The sequence below is a fragment of the Entelurus aequoreus genome, linkage group LG25 (genome assembly GCF_033978785.1).
Source record: "Entelurus aequoreus isolate RoL-2023_Sb linkage group LG25, RoL_Eaeq_v1.1, whole genome shotgun sequence".
Taxonomy (NCBI): Eukaryota; Metazoa; Chordata; class Actinopteri; order Syngnathiformes; family Syngnathidae; genus Entelurus; species Entelurus aequoreus.
In genome coordinates, this window is record NC_084755.1 from 12840820 (window position 1) to 12861232 (window position 20413).

The window sequence follows — 20413 nt, forward strand, 5'->3', positions numbered from 1 at the left end:
TGATACCTAAATGCATTTGATTTTCCGCAATGAAAGTGACAGATTTTAACTTGGGTATGGAGATACGGTTAGCCAAAGACGCCTCTGTCAGTCCAGGCACCAAAAATACATCAAGTATCAGCCGGAGGGGATCGGCTTTTGTGATCGACATTAAAAAGGAATGATCGGCAATAGACGATGACATACTTTAAGAAAAATATCAAAAAGTAAGCGCAAGGTTTTTTTACATTACTTGTGTTTTTTTCATGTCACAAAAGTATTACTTCAAAAAACATTCATGTGACGCAGCATTGTGTTTATGTTTTATTGCGTATACCGTATTTTTCGGAGTATAAGTCGCACCAGAGTGTAAGTCGCACCCGCCGAAAATGCATAGTAAAAAAGGAAAAAAACATATATAAGTCGCACAGGAGCCAAACTATGAAAAAAACTGCGACTTATAGTCCGAAAAATACGGTAGTTCATTCCTATACGACATATTTCTGCTCAAACTCTTAGTGCAGTGGTCCCCAACCACCGGGCCGCACAAGAAAATAAAAAAAATATTTTTTTTATTTTTTTATTTTTTATTAAATCAACATAAAAAACACAATATATACATTATATATCAATATAGATCAATACAGTCTGCAGGTATACAGTCCGTAAGCCCACATGATTGTATTTCTTTATGGAAAAAAAAAAAAGTTTTTATTTTATTTTATTTTATTTTAAATACACTCCCCCCGCCCCCACCGGTCCGTGGGACAAATGTTCAAGCGTTGACCGGTCCGCAGCTACAAAAAGGTTGGGGACCACTGTCTTAGTGGATCTGTCCTGATACAGCATCTACATAACTTTAAAAAAAGATTAATAAAATATAAACATACCTCCCTCTACCAAAATGTAAAAATAGCGATAAAGGCATCATGAAATGACAAAAAGCTGACAAGTTTATATTAATAATGAATACAAAAAACCAGTTATATTTGCCTTGGTGCCCTTCCAACTTGCCTTGGTGCCCTAAAATATAAGCCCTCCATTAACGCAACACTTGCCTTGACCTTAAAAAGTTGAAATTCGAGGCCTGTATTATGAATTGGAGACTAGTGAATTAGTGAAGTGAATTATATTTATATAGCGCTTTTCTCCAGTGACTCAAAGCGCTTTTACATAGTGAAACCCAATATCTAAGTTACATTGAAACCAGTGTGGGTGGCACTGGGAGCAGGGGGGTAAAGTGTCTTGCCCAAGGACACAACGGCAGTGACTAGGATGGCGGAAGCGGGGATCGAACCTGGAGCCCTCAAGTTGCTGGCACGGCCACTCTATCAACCGAGCTATACCGCCCCAAAGACTACGATGTCTGTTCAACACTTTCAACAAATAAAGCTTATTTTGGGGTATATTATGAACAATTTGGCCTTTAGTTGAACAACTGCACAACAAAATGACTATTGTATGTATACTTTTTAAAAACAACTTTCTGTGTTGAATGGGCACATATCAATCAATCAATGTTTTCTTATATAGCCCTAAATCACGAGTGTCTCAAAGGGCTGCACAAGCCACAAAGACATCCTTGGTTCAGAGCCCACATCAGGGCAAGAAAGAACTCAACCCATCAACGACACATTGGAAGAAAATGCTCAAATTTGCTAATATTTGTGTGGTTTGTTATTGTGGATTCAGTAGAAGTGCACTGCATCATTTTGGGAGATGTACAGTTGTGGTCCAAAGTTTACATACACTTGTAAAGAACATAATGTCATGGCTGTCTTGAGTTTCCAATAATTTCTACAACTCTTTTATTTTTTTTTGTGATAGAGTGATTGGAGCACATACTTGTTGGTCACAAAAAAACATTCATGAAGTTTGGTTCTTTTATGAATTTATTATGGGTCTACTGAACATGTGACCAAATCTGCTGGGTCAAAAGTATACATACAGCAATGTTAATATTTGCTTACATGTCCCTTGGCAAGTTTCACTGCAATAAGGCACTTTTGGTAGCCATCCACAAGCTTCTGGTTGAATTTTTGACCATTCGCTTGACAAAATTGGTGCAGTTCAGCTAAATGTGTTGGTTCTCTGACATGGGTTTCTTCAGCATTGTCCACAAGTTTAAGTCAGGACTTTGGGAAGGCCATTCTAAAAACCTTAATTCTAGCCTGATTTAGCCATTCCTTTACCACTTTTGATGTGTGTTTGGGGTCATTGTCCTGTTGGAACACCCAACTGCGCCCAAGACCCAACCTCCGGGCTGATGATTTTAGGTAGTGAAAAGGTGAAGCCTTTAATCCCAGGAACACCAATTCCTACCGTCAAGCATGGTGGTGGATACTTGCCAACCTTGAGACCTCTGAATTCGGGATATATATATATATACACACTACCGTTCAAAAGTTTGGGGTCACATTGAAATGTCCTTATTTTTGAAGGAAAAGCACTGTACTTTTCAATGAAGATAACTTTAAATTAGTCTTAACTTTAAAGAAATACACTCTATGCATTGCTAATGTGGTAAATGACTATTCTAGCTGCAAATGTCTGGTTTTTGGTGCAATATCTACATAGGTGTATAGAGGCCCATTTCCAACAATTATCACTCCAGTGTTCTAATGGTACAATGTGTTTGCTCATTGGCTCTGAAGGCCAATTGATGATTAGAAAACCCTTGTGCAATCATGTTCACACATCTGAAAACAGTTTAGCTCGTTACAGAAGCTACAAAACTGACCTTCCTTTGAGCAGATTGAGTTTCTGGAGCATCACATTTGTGGGGTCAATTAAATGCTCAAAATGGCCAGAAAAAGAGAACTTTCATCTGAAACTCGACAGTCTATTCTTGTTCTTAGAAATGAAGGCTATTCCACAAAATTGTTTGGGTGACCCCAAGCTTTTGAATGGTAGTGTATACATCTATATATATATATATATATATATATATATATATATATATATATATATATATATATATATATATATATATATATATATATATATATATATATATATATATATAAATAATCCGTTCATGAATGAGTATATCCGTTTGGCCACCGTGTTCAATGGAGAAGTCTGATCTACAAAATGTGCAGGCAGCATACACCTTCCCCTTGGAGCTGTCCTGGATTAACTGAAATTATTTTTTCCAATCATTTTGGAACTTGCAAGCGTACTTCTTCTTCTTACTTGTCGTCGCCACGTCTCTTCTTCGTTCTTCTGCTTCGTCTCTGTTATGTTTTTGGACATTACTACTTGCCGTAGTTTTGAAGCAATGCATGATGGGAATCCGGATGTTGTGTTACAGTGTATTAATGTGCCGGCTGGAATAAACACGCTGAGAAATAGCTCCGTGCCTGCCTACTTTATGTGTTATAGATAAACCTATGGCACACTTGCCAACCCTCCCGTTTTTAGCGGGAGAATCCCGGTAGTCAGCACCTCTCCCGACAACCTCCCGGCAGAGATTTTCTCCCGACAAACTCCCGGTATTCAGCCGGAGCTGGAGGCCACGCCCCCTCCGGCTCAATGCGGACCTGGGACTGAGTGTGGACATCCTGTTCTCACGTCCGCTTTCCCACAATATAAACAGCTTGCCTGCCCAATGACGTCATAACATCTAGGGCTTTTAGAGAGTAGAGTGCACAACTGCGCACACAACAAGGAGATGAAGCAAAAGAACGAGGAAATTACAGACATGGCGACGCCGTCGACGAGCAAGATGAAGAAATACGCTTGCAAGTTCCAAAACGAATGGAAACAAGAATTTCAGTTCATCCGGGACAGTTCGAAGGGGAAGGTGTATGTTGCCTGTAAATATGTAGAACAGACTTCTCCATTGAACACAGTGGCCGAAATGATATACTCATCATGAACGGAGAAGTTAAACAGGACACTACTGCCATCTAATGGATAGCCACCGGAACACTGAAATTCAAGTATTTTTTTTCTATGTAAATAAAATTTAAAATATATATATATATATATATATATATATATATATATATATATATATATATATATATATATATATATATATATATATATATGAAATACTTGACTTTCAGTGAATTCTAGCTATATATATATATATATATATATGTGAAATACTCGAGTTGGTGAATTGTAGCTGTAAATAACCACGCCCCCAACCACCCCCCCACCCCCTACCCCCCACCTCCCGATATTGGAGGTCTCAAGGTTGGCAAGTATGACCTATGGATAACGGAGACATATATAATAGTCTCCTTTTCAGGTGAGAGAGGACACTATAGGCAGTGCCTTTAAGGCACGCCCCCAATATTGTTGTCCGGGTGGAAATTGGGAAAAATTTGAGAGAATGGTTGCCCCGGGAGATTTTCGGGAGGGGCACTGAAATTCGGGAGTCTCCCGGAAAAATCGGTAGGGTTGGCAAGTATGGGTGGTGGTGGTATTATCCTCTGGGCCTGTTTTGCTGCCAATGGAACTGGTGCTTTGCGGAGAGTAAATGGGAAAATGGAAAAGGAAGATTACCTCCAAATTCTTCAGGACAACCTAAAATCATCAGCCCGGAGGTTGGGTCTTGGGCAATGACCCCCAAACACACGTCAAAAGTGGTAAAGGAATGGCTAAATCAGGCTAGAATGAAGGTTTTTAGAATGGCCTTCCCAAAGTCCTGACTTAAACGTGTGGACAATGCTGAAGAAACAAGTCCATGTCAGAAAACCAACAAATTTAGCTGAACTGCACCAATTTTGTCAAGAGTGGTCAGAAATTCAACCAGAAGCTTGTGGATGGCTACCAAAAGTGCCTTATTGCAGTGAAACTTGCCAAGGGACATGTAAGCAAATATTAACATTGCTGTATGTATACTTTTGACCCAGCAGATTTGGTCACATTTTCAGTAGACCCATAATAAATTCATAAAAGAACCAAACTTCATGAATGTTTTTTGTGACCAACAAGTATGTGCTCCAATCACTCTATCACAAAAAAATAAGAGTTGTAGAAATGATAGGAAACTCAAGACAGCCATGACATTATGTTCTTTACAAGTGTATGTAAACCTTTGAGCCTTTTCTGCTCAATAAAAGGGTCGAGAGGTGAGTTTAAAGCCACATATGAGTGTACATGTTGAGTACGCTACAAAAATATGCTTTTGTTACTCTTTCTCCTTTCTCCTTTATGCAGAACTGGTTTGAATGTTGGAATTGCTTAAGGGCAATTGTTTACTTGTTGCAACAGAGAAGGGGAGGATCAGGCCCAGCCTTCACCGAGAGTCCAACACTCACTAACTCCTGGAATGTCTGTCATTTGTGCACATTGGCGCACACCTTAAATCCAAGAGAGAACAAGCAGTGTCAGGTGTAGTGCACATGGACAGGTGGGAACAGGCTAAGTGGATTGAGATTGGAAATAGGGTCTTAATCATCAAATGGAGCTCCATTCAAGTCATGCTCGTAACCCAGGAGATCAATGAACGCATTGCAGGATAGTCGAAACACTTTTTATTAGCTACATTAGTCAAAACACGTTGTTTTTTATATACATTTGCTAACGTTCGACGCGCAAACGTCTGCTTTAAGTCAAAAAGTATCTACGCCACCAAACTTTATTCATTAGAAGCACCTTACCTTGTAGACATTTTCCGTCAATCGGTGAACCTCGTCCGTGCGAGACATCGTGGAGTCTTCGGCCAGGACCATAAAAGATCTATCCCCCAAACGTTTATCCGTGTAAAAAAAAAATGGAAATAGGAATAAAAGTTGTTAAATGGGCACTGCTTGAAGAGAATAGGAAGTAAATGGTGGTACGACGTTGCAGGTCCGAAATCCTACTGCAACTGAACTCACCTTCCTCGACTGCTTACAGCTGATAGCCTTGGATACCTTCATGAACACTTGGAAAGCTCGTTTTTTCTAGTCTTAACCACATTAGACATACGCCTCCCACCCGATCAAACACGGAAAAAATTAACGTGTCTTCTTTAGTATATTTTACTCATTTAAATACATTTTTTATCAATCCGATCATCACGTTCTCTGTGATTTGAAGCAGAATTAAATATTTCCCACAGCTTCCAAACGCGGCATCCTTCAGTCCAAAGCGTACATTTGCAGGCCGCCCACACGTTTGTTTTTTCCCCACTCTTTCAACTACATTACATTACAGTTATTTAATATTCAGGGAGGTTTGCACGTATAACATCAACGTTTCATGCTGCTTTCTTTGTTGCATAAAGGACAAAAAAACACGTTGCTTTTATAAAAAGAGGGGTTTTTTAACTTGAAAAAAAAAAACACTGTTGAAGCTTCTTAGTGAAACTGTTGCAGCATGTTGTGAAAATCAATTTACTTAACGTGTATAAATGCATTTAAAAAATTGCATATGCTAATTAAAGACTGTGCAAGATTTATAATTGTATAAGAGGGTATTTTTTGACCCTGTCCAAACATACATAGTGTTACTGTACCACATGTAATAATGTGCAGTGAATATACACATCATTCCTAGCTTATAAAAAGGATTAATTTAATTATCATCAGGAAAAAAGTAGCAAAGAACGCCCCCTTGTGTACAAAGGAATTTACACAAAGTATTCTGAACAAAATTGTTTAATTCAGGATTTAAATACAGAAAGTATGTGGTCAAATGTTATGCTGATAACATCTCCCGCTCTGTGTTCTTCGCCCTTCTTCTCTCTGCAATAAAAACAGGATAGATAATCAGGTATCCATTACTGAATGACTCAATGACAGCACCGCTACCTGGTCGTGTACCCGCCGCCTCGGTGATCGGTTCTGTCGGAACATCCGGAAGCGCCACGTCTTCTCCCTATGTCAAGACGGGGAAACAAAAACATATGCAAATCAGTTTTAGCGCCACGAGCCACGTCAAACTCAAGACACTGAGAGGCAATAATAGCATGTTGTCGTCGTCGTATTGTACGGCAAACACTGTTATTTGCACATCCGCACAGTCTGACTTGTTCAGCTGCACTATTAGACACGCACTCAAACATATCAAGCACTATTAGGATAATATAAATGTTGTCTTACGCTTCCAGAATGAGGTATTTATATTACTGGAGTAAAGTCCTTAAATTAAGAGAAGTCATAATATTACAGCAATAAAACGTGCAATGTTATGAGAATAGAGTTGTAATAGTATGACAAAAAAGTAACATTACAAGAACAAAGTTGGAATATTACGAGGGAAAAAAAGCAGTTACATGCCAAGAACAAAATGGCAACATTACAACAAATTGTAATTTCACCTAAAAAAAAAGTTGTATTGTTACAGGAATTACCGTATTTTTCGGACTAGAAGGCGCACTTAAAATCCTTTCATTTTCTCAAAAATCGACAGTGCGCCTTATAACCCGGTGTGCCTAATGTGCGGCATAATCATACTTGCCAACCCTCCCGTTTTTAGCGGGAGAATCCCGGTATTCAGCGCCTCTCCCGACAACCTCCCGGCAGAGATTTTCTCCCGACAAACTCCCGGTATTCAGCCGGAGCTGGAGGCCACGCCCCCTCCAGCTCAATGCAGACCTGAGACTGAGTGAGGACAGCCTGTTCTCACGTCCGCTTTCCCACAATATAAACAGCTTGCCTGCCCAATGAACGGAGAAGTTAAACAGGACAATACTGCCATCTAATGGATAGCCACCGGAACACTGAAATTCAAGTATTTTTTTTTTTTCTATGTAAATAAAATAAATATATATATATATATAGCTAGAATTCACTGAAAGTCAAGTATTTCATACATATATATATATATATATATATATATATATATATATATATATATATATATATATATATATATATATATATATATATATATATGACATATATATGAAATACTCGAGTTGGTGAATTCTAGCTGTAATTAACCCCCCCCCCCCCCCCCCCCCCCGCACACCCCATACCCCCCAACTCCCGATATTGGAGGTCTCAAGGTTGGCAAGTATGGGCATAATTCTGGTTTTGCTTACCGACCTCGAAGCAATTTTATTTGGTACATGGTGTAATGATAAGTGTGACCAGTAGATGGCAGTCATACATAAGAGATATGTGTACTGCAAGATGATTCCAGTAAACAACACCAAAACTTTAAATGTTCCATTGAGAATATAGAACTTTACACACGACGCTCAAAAATCTGTCAAAATGTTTTTAGTACGATTTCGGTCAGCTATGAAGTCGCACTGCTTGATGAATTGTCGGCGCATTAAACATACGAGTATTATTATAGTGTGTGTAAAAGGACCGCAAAATGGCACCTATTAGCAGACATATTACCTGGCGTTTTGTTTCACAATATTATGCAAAACCAACTTTTCTTACCTTCTGGTACCTGCTGATGTGTATTTGGGATCTGCATAAGTCCTGAAACTGTGTGCGTTTCCGCCATTGTAGTCTGTGCCGACACCGTAGTCATAAGCTTCTTCTTTTTCTCTACCTTCTTATGTGGCAAACATATTCCGCTGTTGCCATTTCGAATATAAAGTAGCGTAAAGTTCTTACTTACATCTGTCAGTAGACTAGCTATCAAAGCGCTAAAAACTGTAGTGGGTTTACAAAATTCATCCACGGAACTTTAGTTATTAGAGAGTTCCGGTCGGACGTTTTTTCACGGGACTCATTTCCGGAGTTGTTGTTGCATTATTGAGCCACGGATGAGGAGATGCTGCTCCGTTATTGATTGAAGTAAAGTCTGAATGTCATTAAAACAATTAGCTCCATCTTTTCACACTTCTTCCACTCCCGTCCTTGCACGCTACACCGCTACAACAAAGATGACGGGGAGAAGACGCCGCCGAAGGTGAGCCACGTAAATAAGACCGCCCACAAAATGGTGCATCCTGAAGCGACTGTCAGAAAACGGCTTGAAGATGATCTGTAAAACATCATCTATGCAACATTTTGACCAAAAAAACAACATTACATGTTATGTAGACCACAAGGAAGTGTTTTACATTTAGAAAAAAAAAATAATAATATGACTCCTTTAATATGCCTTATAGTCCGGTGCACCCTATGGTCCGGAAAATACGGTATGTTAGAATATTAAGAGACTGAACCAAGCAGTTACAAGAAAAAATCGTAACACGACAGGATAAAACCGGAACATAAATTGTAATTTTACAAGAAAAAAGTTGTATTGTTACTGGAATTATGTTAGAATATTAAGAGAAAAAAATTGCCTTTGAGAATAAAATCAGAAGATGTTAGGAATAAAAAGGATAAATTACAAGAAAAAGGTCATACTAATATAAAAAATAAAGTCAAAATGTTAACAAATGTATTGACACTTTGTAAAGACGGAGCAACTCAGAATGTGTGTTTAAAGACACAATTCACATAAAAATATATATTTTACAACTTTGCTGTAAACTTTTTGTCTGTCTTAGAATTAGGACATTTTTCTTACATATTCAAATGACAACTTTATATAAAATGTTATGTCATTTTCTTTAATTGTACTTTTTTTCTTTCCTTTAATACATGGTCAGCAACCCGCTGCTCTAGAGCCACATGCGGCTCTTGAGCGGCGCCCTGGTGGCTCCATGGAGCTTTTTCAAAAATGTATGGAAATGGGGTGAAAAATATAGTATTTGTTGTAATATGGTTTCTGTAGGAGGTCAAACACGACACAAACCTTCCTAATTGTTAGAAAGCCCACTGTTTAATATGTTTGTGTTTTTGCTTCACTGGTGAGAGTATATGGCGAGCGCCGTTTTGTCCTACTAATTAAAGCGGCCTTTCAACTCACCGTTGTGTGGACTGTGAATCAACAGTTTGTTTACATGTACAACTTTCTCCGACGCTGCCACAGAAAGACGTGTTTTATGCCACTCCTTCTTTGTCTCATTTTGTCCACCAAACGTTTTATGCTGTGCGTGAATGCACAAAGGTGAGCTTTGTTGATATTATTGACTTGTTATGGAGTGCTAATCAGGCATATTTGGTCAGTGCAAATCGATGCTAACATGCTATCTAGGCTAGCTGTATGTACATATTGCATCATTATGCCTCGTTTGTAGGTATATTTGAGCTCATTTAATTTCCTTTACTTATGTCCTCTATGTATTTAGTTTATTTTTCCATGTTTCATGACACATTATCTGTATGTAATATTGGCTGCATTTCTGATTGTGCCATGTTGTTCCAGACCACAGCAAACGTTACCCAGCTCCCATTAGAAGAAGACAGCCTGCCGTTTCCTTTAACTTGGACACACACATCTATACCTTTGGCCAGTCATGGTCATAGTCATTTTGATAGTAGGCTAATATAGCTCATTAGCCACTTACATCATGTGTTGCCATCATTGTAACACTTATATAAGTCTTTTAATTTTTTGCGGCTCCAGACAGATTACTTTTTTGTATTTTTGGTCCAGTATGGCTCTTTCAACATTTCAGGTTGCCGACCCCTGCTTAATAATACCACCAGTCTTTCATAGAATCAGTCCCTTGGCTCATGAACTTTAATAGCCGATGGTTTTGGTCAAATTTTGAATTTTCGTTACTATTTTTCTCAAATTGCCACTGTTGCCTTTTTTTCCAGGGATGGTTTTCCTCATCCCTTTGATAGTCTACAATGGAAATAAGGTTAGTGGTCAACACCAATGTTCCCTCTAATTGTTCATGTGTGTGAGCAAACACAAAAACTCCCTGAGCATTCAGTGGAGCACATGTGAGCAACATCACACGTGGCAATACCAGCAGCACACCTGTCTCAAACCAATCTTTTATTAGAACACTCAAATGAGAGGAGTCATTTTCATGAGATTATTTAATAATATTAGTGATTTGGCCCACTTGTAATGAAAATAAAAGAAATCTTGTTTTTCATAAGCTATGGATTAGTATTTTACAATATGTCTGGGTGGGGGTCCTGCTTTGGAAATCATTTGTACCCCTTTCAAAGATCACATTTAGTTCCCCTTAAACATCCTCATGTTGCACAATGAAATGTAAGCATAGGATGAAGTGTGCATTCCTGTAACTTTCTCTAGTAACAGCATTCCATGATTAAGATAAATAAATTAACATTAATAATAAATGACAGTAGAATAAGCACACGTATGACTGAGGAGTCATAGTGTAACTTTGTGTGGTGTTTGAGTTGTCCGACTTTTTGTGTGGCCATAAACGCACCAGTGGCTTAGTGGTATGCGTGTTGGTGACAGATGACAAGTTGGTTTTGGCCTGGTTTGTACGGCAGAAAATGACTAGTTTTTCGAGATAGAAGTTTTTTACTCATGTTTTTGGTGTGGTTATGGCCGAATATAAACAGTTTTGCTCAATAAAGTGATCGATTTAATTCCTGTCCTCGAAGCATCTCGATAGACGTTACAGTAATTGAACGGTGTTCAATTGAACGGTGTTGACGAACACCGTTAGGGCCGCTTGTTGTCACTGTCACTCAAAGTTGCATTGCAAAATTACACAGAATAAATGTGTTTATTTGTTTAGAATTCAGATGGGTTTGATTTGGTGCGCGGCATATATTTGCTGTGCGCAGAGGACGCTTGAGCAGTGCGCAATTGCGCAGGTGCGCACCTTAGATGGAACGCTGGTCAACACCTCACTCTACTTACCCCAGTAATGGCTTTCAGTTCAGCCAAAACAGCGTCCTCGTCTTCTTGCGTCAACGCTCCGGCCAACATGTCATCAATTTGCTGCAGAAGGAATAAATACAGATTCATTCAGCTTCACGGAGGTGGTGTTGGTAAGTCATTACAGCCCCCTAGTGGTACAATCTGAGGTATTTATTGTGCACATACGTTAAGGTAGGGGAAATCAAATTGACCTTTTGGTACTCAATTGCTTCCTGGGTCTCGTCCAGGATTCTCTCCACATCTTCTATTGACATGATCTGCCACACATAAAAAATGGAAGAAGATTTGTGTGAGGGTGCACGAGGTGCACAGCTGCAGCAGCAGGCTTTGCTTCCTAATCGTTTAATCTCCAAACAAGGTGAGCAGACACAAGCTACAGTATCATCATCAGCTCTAAAACACGCTTTGACGAGTGCAGTTTTACCAAAGTGACATATTGACTTATTTATCTACCTGGTGCATACTCTTCAGACAATCATTGCCGGCTTGCAGCCCCTCGATGACTTTCAGCTCAATTTGCATGAACTCGATGTCTTGAACCTAAAAATAAATATACTGTAGTTTCACTTGTGTTCATTTTAGAATGCATGGGAACTTTAATACCATTCGCTCAATGTTTGAGATCTGATTTTCTGTCTTGTCCAGCAGCTGATCCTGATAGCGCTTCTTCTTCAGTAGCAGCAGAGCCTTTCTGCAAAACACAATATACAAACCCCGTTTCCATATGAGTTGGGAAATTGTGTTAGATGTAAATATAAATGGAATACAATGATTTGCAAACCATTTTCAACCCATATTCAGTTGAATATGCTACAAAGACAACATATTTGATGTTCAAACTGATAAACTTTTTTTTTGTGCAAATAATCATTAACTTTAGAATTTGATGCCAGCAACACGTGACAAAGAAGTTGGGAAAGGTGGCAATAAATACTGATAAAGTTGAGGAATGCACATCAAACACTTATTTGGAACATCCCACAGGTGAACAGGCAAATTGGGAACAGGTGGGTGCCATGATTGGGTATAAAAGTAGATTCCATGAAATGCTCAGTCATTCACAAACAAGGATGGGGCGAGGGTCACCACTTTGTCAACAAATGCGTGAGCAAATTGTTGAACAGTTTAAGAAAAATCTTTCTCAACCAGCTATTGCAAGGAATTTAAGGATTTCACCATCTACGGTCCGTAATATCATCAAAGGTTTCAGAGAATCTGGAGAAATCACTGCACGTAAGCAGCTAAGCCCGTGACCTTCGATCCCTCAGGCTGTACTGTATCAACAAGCGACTCCAGTGTGTAAAGGATATCACCACATGGGCTCAGGAACACTTCAGAAACCCACTGTCAGTAACTACAGTTGGTCGCTACATCTGTAAGTGCAAGTTAAAACTCTCCTATGCAAGGCGAAAACCGTTTATCAACAACACCCAGAAACGCCATCGGCTTCGCTGGGCCTGAGCTCATCTAAGATGGACTGATACAAAGTGGAAAAGTGTTCTGTGGTCTGACGAGTCCACATTTCAAATTGTTTTTGGAAACTGTGGACGTCGTGTCCTCCGGACCAAAGAGGAAAAGAACCATCCGGATTGTTATAGGCGCAAAGTTGAAAAGCCAGCATCTGTGATGGTATGGGGGTGTATTAGTGCCCAAGACATGGGTAACTTACACATCTGTGAAGGCACCATTAATGCTGAAAGGTACATACAGGTTTTGGAGCAACATATGTTGCCATCCAAGCAACGTTACCATGGACGCCCCTGCTTATTTCAGCAAGACAATGCCAAGCCACGTGTTACATCAACGTGGCTTCATAGTAAAAGAGTGCGGGTACTAGACTGGCCTGCCTGTAGTCCAGACCTGTCTCCCATTGAAAATGTGTGGTGCATTATGAATTCTAAAATACCACAACGGAGACCCCCGGACTGTTGAACAACTTAAGCTGTACTTCAAGCAAGAATGGGAAAGAATTCCACCTGAGAAGCTTCAAAAATGTGTCTCCTCAGTTCCCAAACGTTTACTGAGTGTTGTTAAAAGGAAAGGCCATGTAACACAGTGGTGAACATGCCCTTTCCCAACTACTTTGGCACGTGTCGCAGCCATGAAATTCTAAGTTGATTATTATTTGCAAAAAAAACTAAAGTTTATGAGTTTGAACATCAAATATGTTGTCTTTGTAGTGCATTCAATTGAATATGGGTTGAAAAGGATTTGCAAATCATTGTATTCCGTTTATATTTACATGTAACACAATTTCCCAACTCATATGGAAACGGGGTTTGTAATATCAAATAGATAAAACATAAAAGCATATAAAGGTAATTAAATATAACAATGTAAAGTCAGGGATGTCAAAGTTAATGTGATAACTCGTTACCTATAACTTCTTTTAACGGTGCTAATTTTGTTTGACGCGCGATGAACTAACCTGACCCTCGGGCCATTCCGTAGATTGGGAAAATTTAGCTGCGTTCAGTTGCTGTTCAGCCACAAGCGGGACAAAAATAGACAGCAGCGATGGACACAAAAAGGGGTACATTATGGAAAGCCCAGGTCCAAAGCCATGGCAAGTCGTTCTTCCGACAAGACGAGACTATTTGTGTCTGAGAACCATCGCCGTAAGACGTCATCATTGGAGCAAATGCATGTTTGCATTTAGAGGGGTGGAGCTTCACTTCTGTGTTTAACATAATTCGTAAATTGCTACTGTAACTGGTTTTGTAAGATGGTAAGCCCAGCAGAAATGAAAGAGGGTAGGCAGTAAGTCGAGAGGAATTTTTTCGCGGTCTGTCATCAAAACAGGTCAAGAGACCTCTTCTCACACCAATCACACACTTCCGGCTTCAAAATAACAGCGCTACGCTTTATATCTGGACTAACTACACTAACAACACTGACTGCTCAGTGGCCTAGTGGTTAGAGTGTCCGCCCTGAGATCGGTAGGTTGCGAGTTCAAACCCCGGCCGAGTCATACCAAAGACTATAAAAATGGGACCCATTACCTCCCTGCTTGGCACTCAGCATCAAGGGTTGGAATTGGGGGTTAAATCACCAAAAATAATTCCCGGGCGTGGCCACCGCTGCTGCTCACTGCTCCCCTCACCTCCCAGGGGGTGATCAAGGGTGATGGGTCAAATGCAGAGAATAATTTCGCCACACCTCGTGTGTGTGCGTGTGACAATCATTGGTACTTTAACTTTACTTTGACTGTATAACGGTTAAGGTAAATGAGCCTGTACGGTCAAAGTAAATTGCATGAATAATCGATCATTTTTTGTGATTAATCACATTAGTTAACTTGTTAATTTTGACAGCCCTAATTACATATAAAAAGTTGTAACATCATCTTCAATCTTAAACATAAAACACAGCTATTCAGGTATGAATTCTTCAATATTACTACTTTTTACCCTATAACATTGGTTCTTTATTTAATGGCAATACTTCCTCCTGTATGATAAATGGTAATATGTACTCTTTTCTGCCATCTTTGAGCAGCTGCTTGGCCAGAAGATGTTCTTTCTCCTGATGGAGGGTGATCCTCTTTTGATACTGCTTCAGCTTATCTCTCTGCTGCTTCAGTTGCTGGGAAAGAAAACGCAACATGTCACAGACAGAATACGATACTTTAACTGGCGAACTATCGCCTACAGTTCAGGAGAGAACACACAGAAGCTAATACAAAAATTAACAGAAGAAATTAACAAATTAAAAAGATGGTTTGGCAAGAACAGACTATCTTTGAGTCTCAGTAAAACTAAAATAATGCTATTTGGTAACAGTAGAAGAGAAAGTCAAACACAAATAGATGGAATAGAAATTGAAAGAGTAAATAAAACCAAATTTCTAGGTATAATGATTGATGATAAATTGAACTGGAAAGCTCATGTAAAAAATATACAACATAAAGTAGCAAGAAACTCATCAATAATGAATAAAGCAAAACGTGTTCTAGACCAAAAATCACTTCATATTCTCTGCTGCTCGCTAGTGTTACCATATCTGAGTTATTGTGTAGAAATATGGGGAAATAACTGCAAAAGTACACTTCATTCATTAACGGTGTTACACAAAAAGATCAGTTAGAATAATACATAATGTTGGATATAGAGAACATACAAACCCTTTATTTATTCAATCGAAAATACTGAAATTCCACGACATAGTGAATTTGGAAACAGCTAAAATTATACACAAAGCAAACTGTAATCTGCTACCCAAGAATATACAACAATTCTTCTCAACAAAAGAGGAAGAATATAATCTTAGAGAAAAATGTAATTTAAAACATTTGTATGCACGTGCAACACTTAAGACCTTCAGTATATCTGTTTGTGGGATTACATTATGGAATGGATTAAGCAAAGAAATCAAACAATGTACTAAAATGATCCACTTCAAGAAACTCTTCAAACTTAAAGTGTTTATAAAAAAAAGTACAAAGAAGAAGAACCATGATAAACATTCTGAATTTATCTCATCCATCCATTCATTTTGTAGATAATCTTACTCATCTCACCATATGAAATATAACTTACTTCACCAATTATTATTTACTTATTTTTATTGTTATTACTAATGGAGCATATTGTGAATAAATTGAGAACAGGAAGTGAACACACGTTTCAACAACTGCTATGTAAAGGAAAAGGGGGTAGGATTAAAAAAGCTCTGCTTCTTCCTGCTCCTTTTCGAACATGTTGGATAGAGAAACTGGAAATCGTGATGCATGCATGTGTGATGCATCATGTTGTATGCATGCATGTGTGATGCATCATGTTGTATGCATGCATGTGTGATCTATCATGTTGTATGCATTCATGTGTGATGCATCATGTTGTATGCATGCATGTGTGATGTATCATGTTGTATGCATGCATGTGTGATGCATGCATGAGTGATGCATTATGTTGTATGCATGCATGTGTGATGCATCATGTTGTATACATGCATGTGTGATGTATCATGTTGTATGCATGCATGTGTGATGTATCATGTTGTATGCATCATGTTGTATGCATGCATGTGTGATGCATCATGGTGTATGCATGCATGTGTGATGCCTCATGTTGTATACATGCATGTGTGATGTATCATGTTGTATGCATGCATGTGTGATGTATCATGTTGTATGCATGCATGTGTGATGCATCATGTTGTGTGCATGCATGTGTGATGCATCATGTTATATGCATGCATGTGTGATGCATCATGTTGTATGCATGCATGTGTGATGCATCATGTTGTATGCATGCATGTGTGATGTATCATGTTGTATGCACGCATGTGTGATGTGTCATGTTGTATGCATGCATGTGTGATGCATCATGTTGTATGCATGCATGTGTGATGCATCAAGTTGTATGCGTGCATGTGTGATGCATCATGTTGTATGCATGCATGTGTAATGCATCATGTTGTATGCATACATGTGTGATGCATCATGTTGTATGCATGCATGTGTGATGCATCATGTTGTATACATGCATGTGTGATGTATCATGTTGTATGCATGCATGTGTGATGTATCATGTTGTATGCATGCATGTGTGATGCATCATGTTGTATGCATGCATGTGTGATGCATAATGGTGTATGCATGCATGTGTGATGCATCATGTTGTATACATGCATGTGTGATGTATCATGTTGTATGCGTGCATGTGTGATGCATCATGTTGTATGCGTGCATGTGTGATGCATCATGTTGTATGCATGCATGTGTGATGTATCATGTTGTATGCATTCATGTGTGATGTATCATGTTGTATGCATTCATGTGTGATGTATCATATTGTATACATGCATGTTCCAAATAAACACAAAGTCAACGCAACTCAACAGTACTTCTTATAATCACATTAGAACGCGTCTCACTACTGTGGCATTCATTTATAGGTACAAAATAACATAACATGTTACATACACACATATAGCCAGGTTGAAGTTCTGTGGAATTATTTGGAAAAATAACTTTTCAATGATGCTAAATGCTAATGCTAACCCCACCGCCACTATAACGGTCCTGCTAATCGGCTTTCCCCTGTTAGGAGCTCACCAAAACGGCCTTGTCCTGTTCCGTGACGCGTGAGGGTCGACTCTTTCCCCCAAACACGTTTCCCATTATTTAGACACATCCCCGCCACATCCCTCGTTTACCTGGCGGACAATATATGTTTAATTTCGAGGTATTTTGTCATGGTAAAAACGCAGCACCGGAACTGCTAGTAAGCAAGCAAGACAGCTAATAGTTACGTCATCATTGCTATTATTGCTACGGCAAGCGCGGAAGAACAAAACACCGGCAAAAAGCAATTCAAATTCATTCCATTTGGCGTTATTAATCACTACATTAATTTTTTTAAATATTATTAAATGTTTCAGTGACGACACTTAACACTTTCGACAGCAACCATGATTTATATCAATTTTTAAATGTTCAATTTCAACTGTTTTAACTACACTCTCTGTTGAGTATTAAACTCTGCGACTGTTTTTATTTCGGATATTGACCACGTTGGAGTTCCGGTCAGAGAACACACAGTCATCATTTGGACTCTTCAAACTTTAATGGTGCATATTGGTTTGGGTTAGGTTAAGTTAGTACATCGTCAATGACTGGAGCACCGATTAAAAAGTAGCAGGGAAACAACACAAGTTACCACACAAGTCAAAAAAGAAGCGGAAGTGACACTGTCAAGAAATGCTTCAAAATAAAAGTATCTGAAAACGTATGTAAACATGGCTAATTCTTAACACTATATTGTTTCAGTTAAGTTTTACCACTGCATTTATTATTTAATATTAGTATGGGATAAGATTTGATACTATTGACTTCATTCATCTCACAATTGTGTGGTTACAGTGCAGATACACACAAAATAAAGTAAAACACATGAAAACAATAGGGAAACAATAAACACACATGACATAAAGACATTCAAAGAGTACAGAGCTGATCAGTGGACACATTTCTACATACAGCTACAAAAGTGGGGAAAAAAAACGACCAACAAAGCAACTTAGACAACCGACTCCATCCTAGGCACGCCACTAGCTAGAAGTCTCCGGTACCTGCTCATTCAGCCAGGGCTCCTTGTGGCTCGTCCCTCCCGATGCTCATTGCTAGCTCCACAGCCCCGTCTCTTCCTCCGCATCTCCTTCGGTCTCTCTATGCCACGTGTTTCAAACTCAAGGCCCGGGGGACCAGAACTAGGCCCGACACGTCATTTCATGTGGCCCGCAAAAACCCGGAAATAATGTGGATACTTCATCTTTCTTACTAAATGTTTGCATTGTTTCTATTTTGACAGAAAAAAAATGTATGTAATACATTAAATGTAATATGTTTAAAACTTTGATATACAGTATATACCGGGGGTCAGCAACCCACGGCTCTAGAGCCGCCCTAGTGGCTACCTGGTCCTCTTTCAGAGATGTGTGAAAGTGGAAAATGTTTTAATATATTTTCTGTAGGAATTGTTAGAAATCCCACTGTTTATGTTACACATGCTTCACTGATGAGAGTATTTGGCAAGCGCCGTTTTGTCCTACTAATTTCAGCGATCCCTGAACTCACCGTAGTTTGTTTACATGTACAACTTTCTGTGTACAGCTCTGGTAATGGGTACATTCGCACCCACCTGCACAAATGTACTTCAAAATGTAACAATCAAAACAAATATTACTTTTTTTTTTGTTTACTAAGGCATGCATATATAATATGTGTTAGTTTGACAATCAACGATAATAAAAAGGAGATGCTTGGAAATAGCATAAAAATGCCCCAAAAACCTGGAAAACGCGATTCATTTTTGGTGTAACCATCATGAGCGGTCTGTTCAGGTATATTTCTTTTAAATTTTGATAAATCATATTTATGTATTACTAAATTTAAATAGGTATTGATCCATCTTTAAGCTGTGTGTATTTGATTTCAGTTTGCTTTTGACATCTTATTTAGAATTGTAGTTGAAACTTTTACAACCTTGTGTTGCGCTCATGATGGCGTAACCAAACTAGATTTCATTTAATGATCTTATTTTGAATATTTATTCCCTTTTTTACATTTAGTATATTTAAATATTCATTTATAAACATTGAATACATTTCAAATATCAATAAAATGCAATTGCCTTCATCATATAGGGTAATGTTTAGTTACACCAAGTCATGAGCGTAACACTAAGCTTCATCACTTTGACTTGTAATATCTCTAATTCGGGTGGTGTTTTATGCTTTTTGGAACATGTAATATAGTACATGTTATAAATAATTCTTTATTGTATTACATGTATACATACATATAATACAATCAAGTCCCATATAAAATTATGTTTCTAGCAATACTTTAATTTTGCCTTTGAAAGTAACACTCCAATGTCCATTAGTGGAGCTGTACACTTCTCCGACGTTGGCACAGAAAGACATGTTTTATGCCACTCCTTCTTTGTCTCATTTTGTCCACCAAACGTTGTATGCTGTGCGTGATTTGATTGATTTGCTGTAGTGCTAATCAAGCATATTTGGTCAATCCATGACTGCGAGCTAATCAATGCTAACATGCTATTTAGGCTCGCTGTATGTACATATTGCATCATTATGCCTCAATTGTAGGTATAGTTTTAATTTTCTATGACTTATGTCCTCTGTGTATTTAATTTATATTTGTATGTCTCATGACACATATTGGCTGCATTTCTCATAGTTGTTTGTGTGCCATGTCATGTTGTTCCAGACCACAGCAAACATTACCCAGCTTGCAAAGATTGTAATAAATCCATTAGAAGAACGTGTGTGTGTGTGTGTGTGT

At 38.6% G+C, this 20413-nt stretch overlaps 2 protein-coding genes across 5 annotated transcripts in view; both read right to left on the minus strand.

Annotated features, from left to right (window-relative positions):
• The window catches only part of baiap2a (BAR/IMD domain containing adaptor protein 2a), a 200062-nt gene extending 194252 nt beyond the window's left edge, over positions 1 to 5810 (minus strand). For all 4 annotated transcript variants that reach the window (XM_062036479.1, XM_062036481.1, XM_062036478.1 and 1 more), the window contains exon 1: positions 5598 to 5810. In XM_062036479.1, the coding sequence (XP_061892463.1) occupies positions 5598 to 5669 (72 nt within the window). In that variant the 5' untranslated portion in view covers positions 5670 to 5810. The remainder of the gene's footprint in view (positions 1 to 5597) is intronic.
• Positions 5811 to 6566: 756 nt separating this feature from the next.
• LOC133642399 (charged multivesicular body protein 6-like) lies at positions 6567 to 17851 on the minus strand. Its single transcript, XM_062036561.1, has 8 exons — positions 17660 to 17851; positions 15077 to 15186; positions 12205 to 12292; positions 12055 to 12141; positions 11793 to 11858; positions 11581 to 11661; positions 6732 to 6798; positions 6567 to 6665 (listed from the first exon to the last, which is right to left on the minus strand). Exons 1-8 carry the CDS (start codon positions 17723 to 17725, stop codon positions 6619 to 6621), a joined length of 612 nt encoding a protein of 203 aa, XP_061892545.1. The 5' UTR covers positions 17726 to 17851; the 3' UTR covers positions 6567 to 6618.
• Positions 17852 to 20413: the final 2562 nt, after the last annotated feature.